The sequence below is a fragment of the Ctenocephalides felis genome, unplaced genomic scaffold, assembly GCF_003426905.1.
Source record: "Ctenocephalides felis isolate EL2017-DRISC unplaced genomic scaffold, ASM342690v1 CF-g0.4_SCAFFOLD_01492, whole genome shotgun sequence".
Taxonomy (NCBI): Eukaryota; Metazoa; Arthropoda; class Insecta; order Siphonaptera; family Pulicidae; genus Ctenocephalides; species Ctenocephalides felis.
In genome coordinates this window covers 46,460,700-46,478,230 of record NW_020537646.1, presented here as the reverse complement: position 1 = coordinate 46,478,230, position 17,531 = coordinate 46,460,700, and the positions used below count along the sequence as shown (strand labels likewise).

General features: G+C 28.7%; 2 protein-coding genes and 1 pseudogene across 2 annotated transcripts in view; 2 read left to right on the top strand and 1 right to left on the bottom strand.

Moving 5' to 3' along the window:
* The first annotated feature begins 1,854 nt into the window (after nucleotides 1-1,854).
* On the top strand, nucleotides 1,855-2,612 carry LOC113370494 (annotated as a pseudogene).
* Nucleotides 2,613-3,144: 532 nt separating this feature from the next.
* Nucleotides 3,145-3,558, top strand: LOC113371297 (dnaJ homolog subfamily C member 24-like). Its single transcript, XM_026611930.1, has one exon. The coding sequence runs from the start codon at nucleotides 3,145-3,147 to the stop codon at nucleotides 3,556-3,558; it is 414 nt and encodes a 137-aa protein (XP_026467715.1).
* Nucleotides 3,559-4,109: 551 nt separating this feature from the next.
* Nucleotides 4,110-17,531, bottom strand: part of LOC113371478 (protein ECT2-like) — a 365,352-nt gene continuing 351,930 nt past the window's right edge. The window contains exons 3-18 of the mRNA XM_026612101.1: nucleotides 13,887-14,085; nucleotides 12,351-12,500; nucleotides 11,636-11,779; nucleotides 9,982-10,989; nucleotides 8,188-8,322; nucleotides 7,657-7,909; nucleotides 7,436-7,548; nucleotides 6,812-7,098; nucleotides 6,428-6,543; nucleotides 6,156-6,316; nucleotides 5,451-5,625; nucleotides 5,277-5,381; nucleotides 5,048-5,202; nucleotides 4,683-4,793; nucleotides 4,315-4,461; nucleotides 4,110-4,244 (exon numbers count right to left, since the gene is read on the bottom strand). Of these exons, the coding sequence (XP_026467886.1) occupies nucleotides 4,125-4,244; nucleotides 4,315-4,461; nucleotides 4,683-4,793; nucleotides 5,048-5,202; nucleotides 5,277-5,381; nucleotides 5,451-5,625; nucleotides 6,156-6,316; nucleotides 6,428-6,543; nucleotides 6,812-7,098; nucleotides 7,436-7,548; nucleotides 7,657-7,909; nucleotides 8,188-8,322; nucleotides 9,982-10,989; nucleotides 11,636-11,779; nucleotides 12,351-12,500; nucleotides 13,887-14,085 (3,379 nt within the window). The 3' untranslated portion in view covers nucleotides 4,110-4,124. The remainder of the gene's footprint in view (nucleotides 4,245-4,314; nucleotides 4,462-4,682; nucleotides 4,794-5,047; nucleotides 5,203-5,276; nucleotides 5,382-5,450; nucleotides 5,626-6,155; nucleotides 6,317-6,427; nucleotides 6,544-6,811; nucleotides 7,099-7,435; nucleotides 7,549-7,656; nucleotides 7,910-8,187; nucleotides 8,323-9,981; nucleotides 10,990-11,635; nucleotides 11,780-12,350; nucleotides 12,501-13,886; nucleotides 14,086-17,531) is intronic.

The following is a 17,531-nucleotide window of genomic DNA, read 5'->3' as shown; positions in this document are numbered from 1 at the left end:
AAAATAACGTTTATTCCAAAACGGTTTCGATTAAACTAGCTGTGATCAAATTTATTTCGTCAGTTTTGTACGAAAATGTGGGCAATAAATTTTGTACTAAGTCCCGATCAATGACTTCAAAAATTTGAAATGCGTTTAGCAGTTTCTAAAATTTAAAGAATAAGAATCAATTTTGGCTCATAGCACAAAAATGCTGCTCATTATTCTAAACTTTGATGAAAACTTCAAACTTTAAAATTAAAATAATTAATCTTTTAGAGAGAATGTTCTTTAAGACCATGGACTCTATCAAATAGTTTCTGGTCAAAATATATTTTGACCTTTTTTCAAAAACTATACTGCACTGATTTCAAACATTCAAACCATTTTACTATAGTAAAAAATGTTGACTATATATACAATTTGGGATCACATACACACATAAACTTTTTCCAAATTTGATCTCAAACAATTAAAAAAATTGAAATTTCGAAAAAAAACAAAATTAGCAAATCGGGCTCTTGCAAAATTTTTAAGCCACAGATAAAAGAATAAATCGCGTGCTTCCTTAAAGTTCTTTTTTTATTTAATATGTAATACTTCTAAATCTAATTAATTAATTGACTTGATATCAGTATTTGGTAGATTTGCGAGAAGGTTGATATAACAGCAAATAAACAATGAAGTTTTTGAAGTTATATACAGAGTTATAACCAGTTATAACTCTGTGTTATTATATTTTGTTGGATTTTTAACAAAACTTTAAATATTGCATTATTATTATATATGTTAATGGCTAGTACTGCCTGTGAGCTGAATTAAACTCAAACTCGATAAGTAGTGAGAGTTTTCCCATTTCCATTTCACACTGCAGTGCCCGAGAAGGGCTTATTTACAATAAACATATTTTGATCTGTATTTTCAATTGAAAATGGACATCGCGCTGCCAGAGCGGAGAATTATTATTACGCATATAAAATTATTTTCAAATTTGCTTATAATATTTATTCCAAAATATTTTATATAGCAACACCCTATAAAATTCTTTAGTCACACACATATATGTGATTTTCATTTTGGACTACAATAAGCCCCTTTTTATTCAAAAAATTTATTAAGTGAATTTTAATTATTTTATTCTACATTTCAAAGATATGTTACGTCCATTTTTTAAACTTTTTCATTCTATTTTAATTATCAATAATAAACTAGAACGCGCAATGCAGGAGAATTATCAGGGCAAGATTGCATCAGCTTTCGAAAATGAGAAATCTTGCGGATTTCTCTAATCTTGCGGATTATAAGCATGAAATCTAAAATTTAAAAAAATATATCTAAGAACGATTTATGGTTTCATAATGTGAAGCTGGAGAAGTAAATTATGCTCCTAAAATGGAAAAGACGAATTCCTAAACCAGAGATGGCGCAGGCTCTGCTCCGATGGAAGTTCTTTTGGTTCTTTTCATGCTTTGTTTAAAAAATAGTTTTTCTTTAATAATAAAGTTTGTCATTAATGATTATGTTATATATTATTAATTAATTTTTTATATTTATTATTAATTAATTAATTATAATTAATTATAATTTTGTGAACGTGAAAAGCACCCTTATCTATGGGAAACTTTTTTCACTTTCTGGTAATACATATGCATATATGACTTGACAGCAATGGTTTTTGTTATGTAACATATCATTTTATTTCGATGCAATATTGCGCTTTGATATTCCTATACATTTAATCTTTTATCTATAATGAATAATGGTTTATACAACATATTATAAGTTCAAGTTTTCATAAAACTTATTATATTGAGGTGTCTACTTTTCAGCCATTTTCAGATTTCTGTCAAGCAAGTTGTCATATGTCATAAGTTGTCAACTGCAAACAGTTTTTATTAATGTTTTTTACTTGTTCGTAGTTGCATGGACTAAATGCAATGTTGATTATAAGAACAATTAGGAAATTTAGTTATTTAATGTCAAAACAATAGTGAATATTTATGTGAAAGTTGCAGTTATACATTCAAAACCAGTGACATTGCTTTAAGAACATAACCGATAATGGCTGGTATGAGCGAGTGTTTTGCAATAGGTAGTACCGTAGCATGCAAAACATGTCACGATCAAGATATAGAAGGTGTTGTGTTAGCATTTGATCAACAAACAAAAATGTTAATCCTCAAATGTCCTTCGAGCAGTGGGAGGAATAATTTAAACGATGTGTATATGGTTAACCTATCTCTTGTCAATGACGTTCAAGTTAAGCAAGAAACGAGCTGTGTTCCCGAAGTGCCCCCGTTGCTTAACCTGCAAAGGTTAAACACTCGTGTAAGGAATCAAATTGAACAAAAAAGAAGACTAGTTAATGCCCTTGCTGCAGGAGTAAGTCCCGAAGGCCAAAAATTGTTCATTGCTATTTCAAAAACTATTCATGAAGTGACTTGGTCAGGACCCAACATTGTTGTTTATAATCAAGTTACAATTAATCCACCATATAAACCAGAAAATGTCATAGGAAATTCTGAGTCTCGGGAATATATGTATGTAAAGAAAGTTGTTGAGAAGCACCATAAGGATCAAGCCTCTGTTTCATTGACGCCCGCTACCAATGCAGCCCAGCAGTAATTTAATTTGCGACATTATAATTTAATAATATTGCAATATACTATTATTTAAATATAGTATTTAGTAATATTTTATATCTACTGCAAAGTTATAATTTAATAAATCATGTTTATATTTAATATTTTAATCAATTTAATGTAGGCATTGGCATTAAAGATTTTTTCTAATCTAATTAATGCAGAAGAACAGTATTTATAAATAAATATATAAGGTAGCATCTACTTTTATTATTGTAGGCATTCTAGTTAATGACGAAAGAAAACAATATAAGGATGGCAGCAAAAGATTTTGTCATTTAACAAAATTAAAATCCATTGAATGATAACACTCTTTGGTTTTGTAGCAATAAATAAAATAATTTTTACATTATTCAAAATTGAGTTTTGCCATAAAAAAAACTCCAAACGTGAATGAGTGATTTATCTCTTTCTCAAATTAGACAACCATTTTCTTTTCGTTATTGTTGACAGCACTGTGCTACGAAGGTGGCGAAAAGCACACGCTAATGGCAAATTTGTAGGTTATGATGGGCACGGTAACATGCAGGTGAAAGAAGAAAAGAATTTGTACGATATTTTAGGCTGCCAAAATGATGCTTCGTCGGCTGAAATCAGAAAAGCATATCAAAATTTGATTTTAAAATGTCACCCAGACAAGTGCTCATCCAGCCAAACGGATACATATCTTTCTGTTACGAAGGCCTGGAAAATTTTAGGAGATCCAGTTTCCAGAAAAAAATACGATGCTGAATTATTTTCTGAACAAAGTAAAATTATTTTATATGCAACTTTGACCCGTGATGAATTGAGCTATGATGATGAGAGTGAAATATACTATTATCCATGTCGATGCGGTGGCACTTATGTTATTGATGAAATTGCTTCAATGAATGAAGATTTGTGTATTGGATGTGATGAATGCTCTTTCTCAATATTAGTTAAGAAAAGTGTATAATGAGACTGTAAAAAGCTTGCTGACTATATAAATAGTAGCCTTACAATTTTTATCTAGCTTTGTATATATTTGAGTAATCGATATAAATTTTATTAAGAGGCTGCAAGGCTGAGGAAAGAGAAATCTCTATTATTTATAGCTTATTTAAATCAAACATAACTATAAATCAGCAATAAAACGAAATTTCATTGAATATTGAAGTATATTAGAATGATTCTATATACTAAACTATAGTAGTTTAATCCTCGTAAATATCATAAAAATTTTCATATAAAATATATTTTAGATAATTTTGTCAATAATTATAACTTATTTAATATAAATATGATTATTAATAAAATAGTATTATTATTTACATAGACTCCTCCTTTTTAATCTTATATGGTGAACATCAGTTTGTGCTCATGGCATATAAGGTCCTTATCAATAAATGTATAAATGAAAATGTATAATTGAAAGTCATTTGTAAACTTAATGATAAATTATGGCAAAGATAACATTATCAAAAGCAAATGTTTCATCCTAATTCTTGTATCACAATCAATGGAGTGGTGTTTTTTGAAATTTTATAATCTACGAAGAGCAGCTATACTTAATGAAGAACACTTAGTTTTTCGTGTTGGTTGTACAGACATTGGAGCCACCAACATTTCATTGTTTACATTATTTGGTGCACCACCTAATTCCTATAATATTTATTTTTATTTTTATCTAAGTCTGGAAAACTAAAGCTTATTTATTATGAACTATACTAACATTAATATTGTTGCAACTGGCAAGCCGCATCTGAGCTAATTGAGAGGACGGAGTTAAATTATTTGTACTTCCAAAAGGCGACATCATAGTTGAAACTGCACGCTTGAATTTTGATGGTGTTTTATTAAATGAAAATGCTCTTCCAACCTGAAAATAATATTTTTTAAATAAATAAGTGCTACAAATTTTATTCAGCTTTATTATTTCAAGCACCTTTGCAGCCGATTTTCATACAACACATACAAACAAACATGCATCATTATTCAATTCTATTAAGACATTCTTCAATTTGTTTCTTTACATGCTGCAAATAATTAGTTACAAAATGTTGATCATACCGCAATAATGCTATCAATATTGTTACTTACTTTCATCCTTGTTCGTGATGCAAATTTGAAAGCTTTTGAAAGAGTGCCGAGTGAAACATCACTTGTATCAATTTCTAGTTGTTTTGAATTTAAACTTGCCATAAAACGATCCTATAATACAAAATATTATACATATATAAACTACAAATTTGGAGATAATTATATTAATGAAATCAGTGCATACTATAGCCCTTAATATTTTACTGTCAAAATTGATAAACATTTTTTTAAATTAAGCTCTTCATAAATTGTTACACCTTATACTTTGGCATAAAAAAAATAGTGAAAAAAATACAAAAAAAAAAAAAATGTACAAAATTATAAGAGTACACTTATGCACAATCAGAAATTAAAATATCACTTACAGCATCAGCTTTGCAAACTGTGTTCGCCATCTGCCTGCAGAGGCTGCGTAGAAAAGTGGTTTTATCAACATCTTCTTCAGTAATTGTAAACGAATATAACTTTTCTTTAAGTTCCTGATTGCTGCGACAAGTTAAAGCAAATACTGCATGACAATCTAATAGAAATAATAGAACAACTTATTAGTGATAATGTTTAAATATTGATCAAGCAAAATGTTAATTACTTTACCTTCTGTTTCATGAATGTCTATAACTCTTTTAACATGACTTAGAGGCATTAACTTCACATGTTTATAAGGTTTACCTGCTCCTAATTTTGTGGAATGCGTACTACCTGTATCAAACACATTGATTATTAACCTATGTATTGTAACTTATCAACTGTATATTGATATCCTCATACCTATTGCATTTGGACTTTTAAGGCTATTAAAGGCTTTGGATCGTTTCTTACAAACTTCTAAAATATCAGAGAATAAATATAAAACCAGATGATCACCTCGACCACTTAAACCATCACTTAGTTCCATTACTTCACAACGTGAGATAAAGCTTCTATGTGATGATACTAAATGTGGCTAAAATACAAATATAAAATTTAATATTTCATAATTAACATAAATGATTATTGAGCATTATTTTCAGCATAGACAAAATATTTTATAAAATAGTTTTGCCATAAAAACTAAACTAAAGCCCGGTGCAACGACGCTAGTATTTCTTGTAACAGGATTTCTGTCAAGTTTTCTGGTAAGGTGAGCAAGAATTTTGCACCAGATTTTCACTTATTTCATTTGTAAAATACGCCAGAAATTTTCGAGGACAAAAGTTGTTGAGAAATCAGTTTCCGACGTTACTAGGCAACGGTTTAGACAGAAATTATGTTAAAAGGATACTGTCGTTGTGAATAGAAGGCTTAAACATAAAATCTGGCTGGCAAGGTCGTAAAATATGTCGCGCAAGATCGTAAATTATGATTTATCATATCGTTGCTAGGTAACAAACTGTCCGGCATGCACTAATCAGGAAATCTAGCGTCGTGTGCACCGGGCTTAAATACTAAAAAATATTTTTATAGCAAAAGATAATAATACCATTAAAAACTTACTGGGCAATTATCGATGTCATTAAAAATATCAAACATAACCATTTGTGCTTCAGTTTTTCTTTTATCTTCATTGATGTATGTCATAACTTCTTTTATACTTTCAAGAGCCTTCTCTAAGGCATTATAATCCAAATTACTCTTTGGAGTATGCTTTAAAATGTCTGAAAAATAAGAATATGTAATATTTTTGTATAATATAAATATATAAAGATTATATAGTACATAGATATATTTTCCAAATAAATTCCAAATTTTACAAAATTTATAAATACCATTTAATAAAAGACTAATACTGGGTAATCTCTGTACAGGCCTTATCATTAATTCTTGTAGAGATTGTCTACCACATTCTGGCCTCGTTTGACAAATTTTTAAAAATGCATGAAATCTGAAAATTAATTAGTTATAATCAATTTATTAACTTACTGATAGTTATATTAATTATTATACAAAAAATAAAAACTAATTTTCAATAAATATAAAGAATATTTTGATGGCAAATGTAGTAATAACTACATACTTGAAGATCTTAAACACTAACTGTATTGTAAATTATTTATAACATTACTTCTACATAATTTGTTAAAAAAATATTAACTTTATTTCATAGTTTATTTAACATTAATGAAATGTGTTTAGTTCATATTTTATCTTACCTGGTTTTGGATTGATCACATTGCACCAGCATCTCTTTCATGTTTTCAAAGAAATTGACAAATGGAGGATATGCTTTTACAAGATCTGGTGCATGTTTTAATATTATATTGCCTATGCTTGTATCTTCTGCCCAATGAGACGAAGCCCATCGCAATTCTTCCAGCATTTTACGGTGCAAGTCATAAATTGGCGGAAGATTTCCAAAAATAATTTTCAATTCAGTAGCATTTAATATCGCTTCATTTGGGCTGGTCTCAAGCATTTCTTCAAGAGGACTTTTGAACATCTAGAATAATTGCAATTTATTAATATCATTTACACTTATACTATCATTTAAAATCAAATTTCATAAATGATATAAGACATAAAATATTCTCAAAAGTTTGAACACTTGGAGTAAACAACTTATTTGCAAGTTCGACGCGAATTAAACGAAAAAAACTTGTATATATTTGTAAGTGCCAATGGCAACAGCCACAATGCCATTTACCACTTTTTATTACTTTTCTCATTCGTGCCAATTTTTTTAAAATTGTTCCATAATCGTAACTAAATAAGGAAAGAATTTACTAATTAAGATATTTTTACAATATAACTAAACCATCTATTATATAATTACGAACCGTCATAATTGTATGAAGAATGCTGACATAATTAGATTCAGTTTGAACTAATTCCAAAAAAACTTGCTGCCTTGGACTCAAGTTTTTGCGATTTATTTCTATTCCTTCTCCCTCTACAAGTTTAAATAAAATTATATGTTTTTAATTTGAATTCGAAAATAAAATTATGTTATTAATTTATTTCAAGAAATAAAAAGTTTTTTTTATTGCAAGTTAATTACCATCTAATAACTGTTTATCTGGACTAACTGTACAATCCAGAAAACTCCCTGAAACACTAAGTAATCCTGCATCACTAACAGAGGATCTCCTCTTGAGCGTAGTATCAGTTTGGGCAAGGGCTGATAGTGTCTCATGCAATCGACGTCTTTTTCTCTGGCGAGTTGAAGATGGACCACTAGCAGGTGTAGAAATTCCTGGTACATTGGCTGGAGTAGTTGTTCGGGCTGGTGTGGACAGCAGACTTTCCAAATACTAAACAATAATAAAAATATATAGAATATTTTATTTCACCAGGTGATATATTTTCGAAAAAATCAAAATTCAGAAAAAAAATAAAATTGATTAACAATTTGCACAAAAAATAAAAATCACAATATTAATATAAGCATTAAAAATTTCCGTTAAAGCTTGAAATAAATAACATTAAAAATATATATAATGACTATTCAAAATATTTATAAAATGATTAAAAAATCATTAATGATTTTTTTATATATTATATAAAAAAAATAACTTTCCATGTTTCTTACATTTTCGAATAAGTATTCCCTTTCATCGGCTTGCTCCTCATTTTGAACTGATTTCCAGAACCATTCAGCTTTGACAATTTGCGTCTTTGATGTTGCTGTTTCGGGTGCGCTTCCAGTTGTACTTTCATCCACAACCTTTTTTTATGGGTAAAAATAATTTTTTTATTTAAATATGTAATTGCAACAATATATATATAACTTCGATAATGTATACCCCCAGAACCAAAAAAAATTTGAGACTACCAGTAACATTAACTCAAGATCGTTTAAGAACAAAAACTTGAGGAAAGAATATTATTAAAATATCTAACTGCAAACTAAATTAGAGCAATTATACAAGCAGTACCATTATTAGCGTGAAAAATTCAAAAATATGTAAAAGTCAATTAATTAGTCTGGTTTAAAATATATTTCGTGAGTAAAAATTTGTGAAAAAATTAGCAAAATTAAAATGAATTATAAACTTTGTGGAGCTGACAAGAAAAATTTACAAAAAGTTTTTAATATAAAAAGATAAAAAACATTAGAATATAATTCCTAAAAGAATATAATTATGAATAGAATATATACAATTCTGCAATTATTATTTTTCAAATACACCACTTTATATAGTTAAATAACCAATGCTTGACAGAAATATCACCAGAAGCCATAAAAATTATATTAAATTTGATCAACTTTAATAAGGGTTCACGATTCCATTCCACATCTAATGTTTATATAATCATTATAGTTCTAATTATAAAGTGACATCAGACACGAACCAGGCTTTAAAACTGATAAAATAGCCACTCTCATCCTGAATGGTTATGAATTATTACAAAATATAATATAATAAAAATTTGTGTAGAACGCAAGCAATTATATAATTTTTGCTATTATTGTTATAAAAAATAGTGGTCACTTTATTTTTAATCCGATTTACTATCATTTTTAATTCGCGCCAAAACAAAAACTGGTATTGACACTAAAGTTTTATTATAATTATATTATAATATATATTATATTTACTATATATATTATTATAATTTTTTATACTATAATTATAAAAACTATGACTTCCAGTAAGACTTAACATTTTGGAGAAGAAATACTTTTAAACCTTTTTTTAAACTAGATTTTTTTTAGATACATTTCTAAAATTCTAAAATATATCTGGTTATAAAAAAAATAATCCCGAGTTAGTCAGGTGTTTTTATAAAAAATGAAAAAAATGAAATATAAATAATAGATTCTGCATATACTGTCACCACAAACAAAGTTCATTTAAATATATAAATGATATGATAAGAAAGGAAGACAGAATAGATAGATAAGACAAAAGCTCTTGAACGATTCATTCATAAGTACTACAAACCACTCAAATATCTGATTGAGCAAACTGAATCTGAGAATGAAAATTTAATATTATAAGAATTACATATATTTGATAAAAATAAATGTCAATATTGAATCCAAAAATTCATTTTTATGATTATTAAACTAGTATTCAAAATTATATCTAGTTTTTGTTGCACGCAAGATGCAAAAATGCATAGATAATTAATTTAAAAAAATCTTTTTTAAAACAAGTAATTTGAATGCTGCTCTATCAGATTGCCACTGTGTATATGTGTGTATTGTGTGTATTTGCATATATGTATATAAGTTTGCAATAGTAAAACTAACATAAAACATCTGAAAAAATCGTTCATGAATGCATTATTAATTAGCAAAATAATAACAGCAATGCTCAAATTATCAAATAATTTGAGTAAAACTGTTCAATAAATTATTGTGAGTGCGTGTTAGTACCGAGAATTTTAATGCTCTTTTGACATCCTCGGCAAGTTTGAACAACTCGGCATGCGGCGTTGAAGTCTTCATGTTATGATCAATGATCAAAGTCAAAGTCACCTCACCACCCGCATTATCTAAAGGAATTTGGGAAGAAGGATCCACTTCTTTATTTTGAGGCGAAGGAGATGGAGGTTGATAGGCTTCAGGAGTGCAACACAATGAACGCCTTCGAACGGGCGTTTTATATGAAGAATTTCCGCCAATGCTTCTCAATTCAGCAACACTGTCGCAGCTTTCATTCTGGTAGTCAGTATCATCTTTAGCTACTGAATCGGATGTGCTGACAACAGTTTCTGTCTGTTTCTTGTTCATTAACTTCATTTTCAACTTATTCCAATCGGATTTTTTGCTTGCAGAATTTATTTCCTCAACTCTGGATTCATTCATTGCACTTTCTTCCTCATCAGATACCTTTTTCGTTATCTTCTTACTTTTCAGCATATTTGCCAAAGGAGTTCGCATTGCAACAAAACTCAGGCTACGTTTTAAAGATGGTCTGGATTGTAATTTAGGTTTTTTAGCAGAATAAAATTTTGGTGGTGACATTTTGGAAGTTTTTAATTCCTCTGCTTCTGGACTGTCGCGAGGTCTTTTTCTTGTTGGCGAAACAATAACACTTCTAGTACTTCGTTCCGTATCAATTTCCTTCTCTTCCTCCATAATTGAAAAATCAGCACAATTTTTCCTCATGTCATCATCAATTTGTAAATCATCGAAATGAAGGCACTCGCTTGATGATAAACGTTTTCGTGGCGTGCAGTGACTTAGCACAGGTGTACTTTCCATATTATTAAGGTACAGAGATTTTTTATCGCTCCGGCCTGATCCCATTGGAGTTACTTTGTTAGGAAAATGGGTATAGGAAGATTGATCAGGAGTTTTTAGGCATTTTTGGGTGGCGGATTGTGATGTGATGTTGAAACGCGAACGAGAACTAGAGAACATCTCTCCGTTAGGCATTACCTGAAATTATTTTTTTAAGCAATTTGAACGCTGTATAGATTAGTGTAAAATGCAAATTAATTATTACAACTAAAGTTTATTTCTGCATTCAATGTAATACTATATATGTTATGTTGATAGAAGCATAAGTATTAACGCACATGGAAAGATTAAATTTTCACACCATGCCATAAACTTTTTGTTATTTCATAAATTAAATTTGTTCACTTTTTGAAAGCATTAAACTTACTGTTCTCCAGTTTTTCTACATCACAACACCGGATTAGTAAAATAAAAATGTGTTATAAAAAGAGGCATTAGTTTTTCAAAATGTGTTTTACACAATATAAAGTTTCAGAAAAACACCAAGCATGCGTTAAATAGTAAGAAAATTGTTGTTAATTGTGAGATATTGTTATTTAAGTGCTATAGTGAGAATATAAAATAAGAGCGCAGAAGACATGTGAAAATGAAGAAAAATATTGCAATATTATGACACCAGATATATCTACAAAAACCAAATTAGAAATAAAATTAAATAAATACAAAAATGTATTTTTCACGGTTTAATCTACTAGCAGAATTTAATAATATATTTATATTTAAAATCAAAAATTCACCAAGGGCAATTTAAAAATATTTATAAACTAGTAAATATTTTACTTACCACATGCGTGCATGAAGGATCTTCCAATTCTACAAGGACACCTCCATTCTCAACTAAAATCTCCGACATATGTTGTTGCTCATCAGCTGGAAAACCGAGGAAACATACTCGTGAGCCTTGAAAAGGCTTAAGTTTGTGTTCAGACTGAAACATATATTAAAACAATAAACAAAATTGTTTACAAATTATTGTTTATTAAAGTTTAATCTAAAGTTAGAAATGTGTTGATGATATGATATAGAGATCATATAGAGATATATACATGTAAAATTACTCAATTAAAGCATATATTTTTTTTATTCAATAGGAATATATGTTCATACAACACAGTAAACCATGGAACTTAATAAGATCTTCTTCATTAAACTCATGTTCGTAATTATATTTATATTATCGAACAAGTTTATCTTCATTATATTTGTTATAATTTGTATTGCATCAAATTTATTATGTCTAACTATTTTCATAAGGCTCCGATGGCATTTTTATTATTTGTGATTTTATTATAATGTGACAACTATTTCGAAAAACCTATTTATTACTTGTTTAAAGTCGCCTTAAAGTTTAAGGCTTAAACAATATGTAATAACTAATATGCTTGCATGTATTTCTTAGTTCAGCAAATTCTTTTTTCACGCTTAATTAAAACTCACTTTACATAATTATCAATCGGAAAAATAGCTAATGAAAGCAATACAAAACATATTCAACTTACAATGAATGCTTCATTCCTGGCATCGTGAGTGATATCTTGTCTCTTTTCCCAACTGCTTTCAACCCATTTTGCTGAAACAACAGGAACCCGGAAAGTCATAGCATAACGGTATTTTTCGCCTCCTGTGCAATTAGCTATGAGGTGTGTAACCTGAAGAAAGAACAGAATATAAATATAAATAAATAAATATATATATATATTATTTATATATATATATAATATATATATGTAAGATATTTATATTTATAACGTAGGGAAAATAACCTGGGGTTAGTTGAAACAAAACTTTGAGGCTGTGTACCATATAAGTAATTATGATATAAATTGTAGCTTATAATAAATTTATATTACAGAAGACATTATATATTTGTTTGAATTAATCATAGTTTACGTTGATTTATGAATAGAATTACTTAGAAAGAAGTCAATTTTCTTAAAAATAAGTAGAGAATAAATTATCAGAAACATTATTGTCGTTACTACTTACATGTTACAATTAGCCCCAAAAACAAGTTAAGTTGTAGCACTGCACTTTTTCCAGAAATTGATTAATTGTGAAAAATTAAATAACATTTATGGATATATTTTTATATGATTCGGTAGAGGAATAGTTATAGCCTCTATCCATCATTATTTCGAAGAAATATAATTACAGGATTTCAAGATATATTTTTTTTTAAAAAAATCTGATACAAGTCCCTATATGGTGGCGAGTATAGTATAGTATACGTGTTCGATTCATAGTTCGACAGGGATCTTTGAAACGAATCCTGTCATTGACTTAGAATTTATGAAAAAAATATGTGTAGTTAATTTGAAATTAAATAAAAATTGTATTTGTTAAGTAGAATTCGAATAAAAATTAAGAAAAATAGGAATAACAGAATTCGAATAGCATAAAAATTATTAGAACTTGCTGAAATGAAAAAAAGAATGAAGAAAAAAATGGAATGCAGATAGAAGTTAAATATAATTAGAAATTTGAAAAGAGCAAAACTTGAAGAAAATAAGAAGAAGAAGAGTTAAGAAGAATATAGAATAGGATATAAATTTATCTAGATTGAATATGATATAAAAATTAGAATGTAAATAAATAAAAATGTTGTAGGTTGGTTGGATAAATGCTCAGAGTAAGCGAGGCCAAATAATTTTTTTTAAAGAAGTCTCTATATGAATTTCTTTAAACAAAGCAAAATAATAACACATAAATGTGAAATAAAAAAAATCACGTAACACTATAACTGTCAGTGATGAACTTTTAACATAATTTTTCTTGAAAACAAAGAAAAACCTATTCATCGAAGATTTCCTTAAAATTAATCAAATCAAAATAAACAATTCTTAAGATATATACGAGTATATATATATATATATATATATATATATACATACATAATTGCTATAGTAATAGAATGATCTATCCAATGACGGGTCGGGTTTTGCGAAACATAATTTTAAAAAATGTGTAGGTCAAAGTTTTTTAATAATATATTTCGACATTCTTGTATTAATTAAAAAAAACTGTGATAGTATCACCTTAGACACCATATCCTTCCGTATAGATCCTCCCATGTGATGTATTAAACCAATGAGTCGCGTTAAATCTTCCTTCTTCCGGAAGCCCGTGAAACAGACAACGAGCCCGGACATCGACAATGAGTACAGAGGCCGCGAAGACAAAGGCATTGGAAGGTGCCGATCTGCCAGTTGACACAAAGCGGTGGGACCAATTATCCTATGAAATATATTCAATATAGATTATACATTAAAATTCAAATTAAACTTAATTAATTAATATAGCTTAATTATGTAATTACTAACAGAAATTTAATTTTTATTATATATATAAGATATAACTATTGGTGTCGCATGGCATTGTGGCTTAAGGCAAATTGTAATTAAACTTTCGCGAAATAAAAGTAATCAATCATCAATAAATAATAACAATTGTTTAAAATATTTCATCGACATATTTTATGAATCTAATATAATATAAGTGCTTATATTTAGGCGACGGCCTTTATCTATGCTTATCTAAAAGAAATAAATTTATCTATGCATTTATCTATGTTTATCTAAAAGAAACGAACACGGTCGACACATGCAATATGCTTTTTGAATAACTCTAATCGGATGCGCTGTTCCATCAAATACTGCTCTTCTGGGTACTTTTTTACTCCGTTTATCTAAAAGCGCTGAACCTGCCTCCGAAAAAAAGTATTCAATAATTCACTCAATCATTACGAATTCAATGCTTTTTGAATCATCTTAATCAGAAGTGCCATTCTCTCACAAACTGATTGCTTTAGAGCTTTTTGCTCCGTAAATCCGGAATGGCCAAACCTGCCTTTGCCGAAAACTAATCAGCACGTCTCCCCATCAATATGAATCGAATGTTTTTCGAATCGGTGCTCCTGATATCGTGACATACGAATGGCTAAATCGCAACCATGGAAAAGTTAATTATTACTCTACGCAAATGCTATCTGGTCGCGGTTGTTTTCGAGCCTGCCTACACCGCTTCAAGCACTATAGCTCGTCGGATTGTTTAGGCCCATATTGTTTGGGCGAAATCGAAGATGCTGAGCACGTGTTCTTCCTGTGCCCGCGATTTAGTGCTCCACCGGACGATGTAGAAGAGATATCGAGCCTAAAAATTACTCCAGATACTGTTGTTAAAGTGAGGCTGACAGCTGAAGCTGCTTGGAACTCCACAGACAGATTTACGAGAGATGTGCTAATTGACTTGCGTGCTATAGAAAGAGAAAGGACGAATGGGACTTCGCTCATTTAAAAGATGAGTATAAATATAAGGTAAAAATGATAACATTCTAGATCCTTCCCCCACGAAGTAATGCCTAACGGCGGTTTCCGTGGTGACCAGAGGCAAGGGCAAAGCGAAGGTTTTAGTCGGTATTATACCAGGGCGGTATTCCGGTCCAGTCCGGCATACCCTGATAAAAGACCAGTCTGGAATGCATAAAGTCATTTCCTTCGCTATACAAAAAAAAAACACACACATACAACCATTTTTGCAAGGGTATACGTTAATGTTCAGAAATCTCTGAAATGTAGAGTAATGCAAAAATTTTCTTCAATTTTTTCGCGATTACTATAACTTACCGTACAGAAAGTTAATATTCATTGTATTTAATACCATTTCATAGTATCTTCAGAGTTGTATGTTATTTATAATTTATTCAGAAGGAAAAAAGCGTAAGAAGTTAAGAAATTATTGCTATGCTTATACCAATTCAAAACAGAATATAAATTAATATAACAGAATATATATTCGAACATAACTGGTGTGAAAATGCTATTAACTTAGCAAAAATTATTACTTTATTTTTTACAATTAATTGTGTAGTACTATTCAATGTATTTTTTTTGTTGTTTTTTCTATTGTTAAAATAAAGTTCAAATGATGATAAACTATAAACAAATTTTCAATCATACCAAATCATTGCTTATATAAAATCATTCTTTTCAAAATGAATAATTTTATATACCACGACTTTCCTAAGTTGGTTAAACATTATTTAAATTAAATTTATCATTTATTCGAGATATCATCGAAAATGTTTGAAAGTGAGTTTTTTCAAACTCACTTTTGGTAACGCTATTCTATTCACATAGGTATATACTATATTTTTTTATAGACAATATTGCTAATAATAACATGAAGTTAAAATAAATTTCGTTTTGTATTTTCGTATAGTACGGTTGTTTGGACCATTTTTTGATCATCATTTAAAAGCTCTTACGTTTTTCTTGTGCTATCAAAATTTCCAGTTCCAAGACAATTTGGTGTATAAATTGTTAAACACCCGAGTGAGGCCGATTTTTATAAACTTACATATTAAATGTCATAAATTTCTTTACTTTCGCAAAATATTTAAAATAAATTGTTTTCTTAAATAGTTTTTCATAATCAGAGCAATTAAATTTAGTACCTACACGTGTTGAGAAACAACAAATTACAACTCTCTGGTAAAGTTTGTGTTTCTTTTGATTTTGGCCAACTAGAATTTCTATCCTCTATTAAATTTCAAACTGCTTTACGCTATCACACAGAGTAGAGGATTAGTAATTTAAATACCATTGAACGAGAAGTTTAAAGATTCCCAACAGAATGCAGAAACCCTTCTTCCTTTTTCATTCTTTATAAATATGTAAACAACAAAAAGGTAGAAAACTTTGCGCAACAAAGAAGATTAGGAATTGAATATACTGGAAACATATAAACCTTTTGAATTTTTTAAATTGGTTTTAAAATCCAGATAAAGGCTTCACAAATTCTGCAAAAACTTGGAAAGTTGAGTTGAGTTACATCAGCCATATTTTGAAAATTTTAGTAAACTTTCATACATGTACAATAAATAAGGCGGTATAAAAATACTCATAATAAAACTTATATTTCAAGAATCTTGCACGATGTTATAAAACGAGATCATCATAACATGTATTTTTCATACTTAGCGAGTTAAGTGAATTTTTATTAAAAACTTTAATAAATGATGACAGTGGATCCCATTCTCATGGGATTTTCACAAATTCTACAGTTCGTCAATTTTGAAAGATTTGAATAAATTCTGATCATTTTAACACTCTAAAAATTGATGTACTTTTGTACATTACTATAAATTTTTGTGTATGTATGTAGTTCCTCGTGTCGAAGGAAGCATGGCTAAAATAATATCCATTTTGATAATGAATTTATCAAATAATGATATAAATTATAGTACATGGATACTATGCATATATTTTAATTACTACGTTCAGGTTCTATGGCAATTATCGAAAAAACTAAAAATTCACATTTAAGACCTATTTTACTGTATTTTTTTGTATTATTTCTTTTTTTGGCACATATCAATTTTATAAATAAGACATTAAAGTCTTGATTAACAAAAATAAATTATAACAAAAAAATTTAAGACCTATTGCAGTCTATCTGATAAATTATTAGTTAAATAACTTAAAGTTAGCAATCTCTTTGCCTATTTTCTTTGTATCATCATACAAGTGTAAATGCCATATAAAATTGAATAAAAAAACTATTATAAACATCCGATAAGGACTTTTGATCTGTATGCAGTGATATTAAAAATCACTAACACATTTTTATAGATTCTGAATTTCAACGCTACATACGATTTTTCAGTCACTTTCTGATTTTTG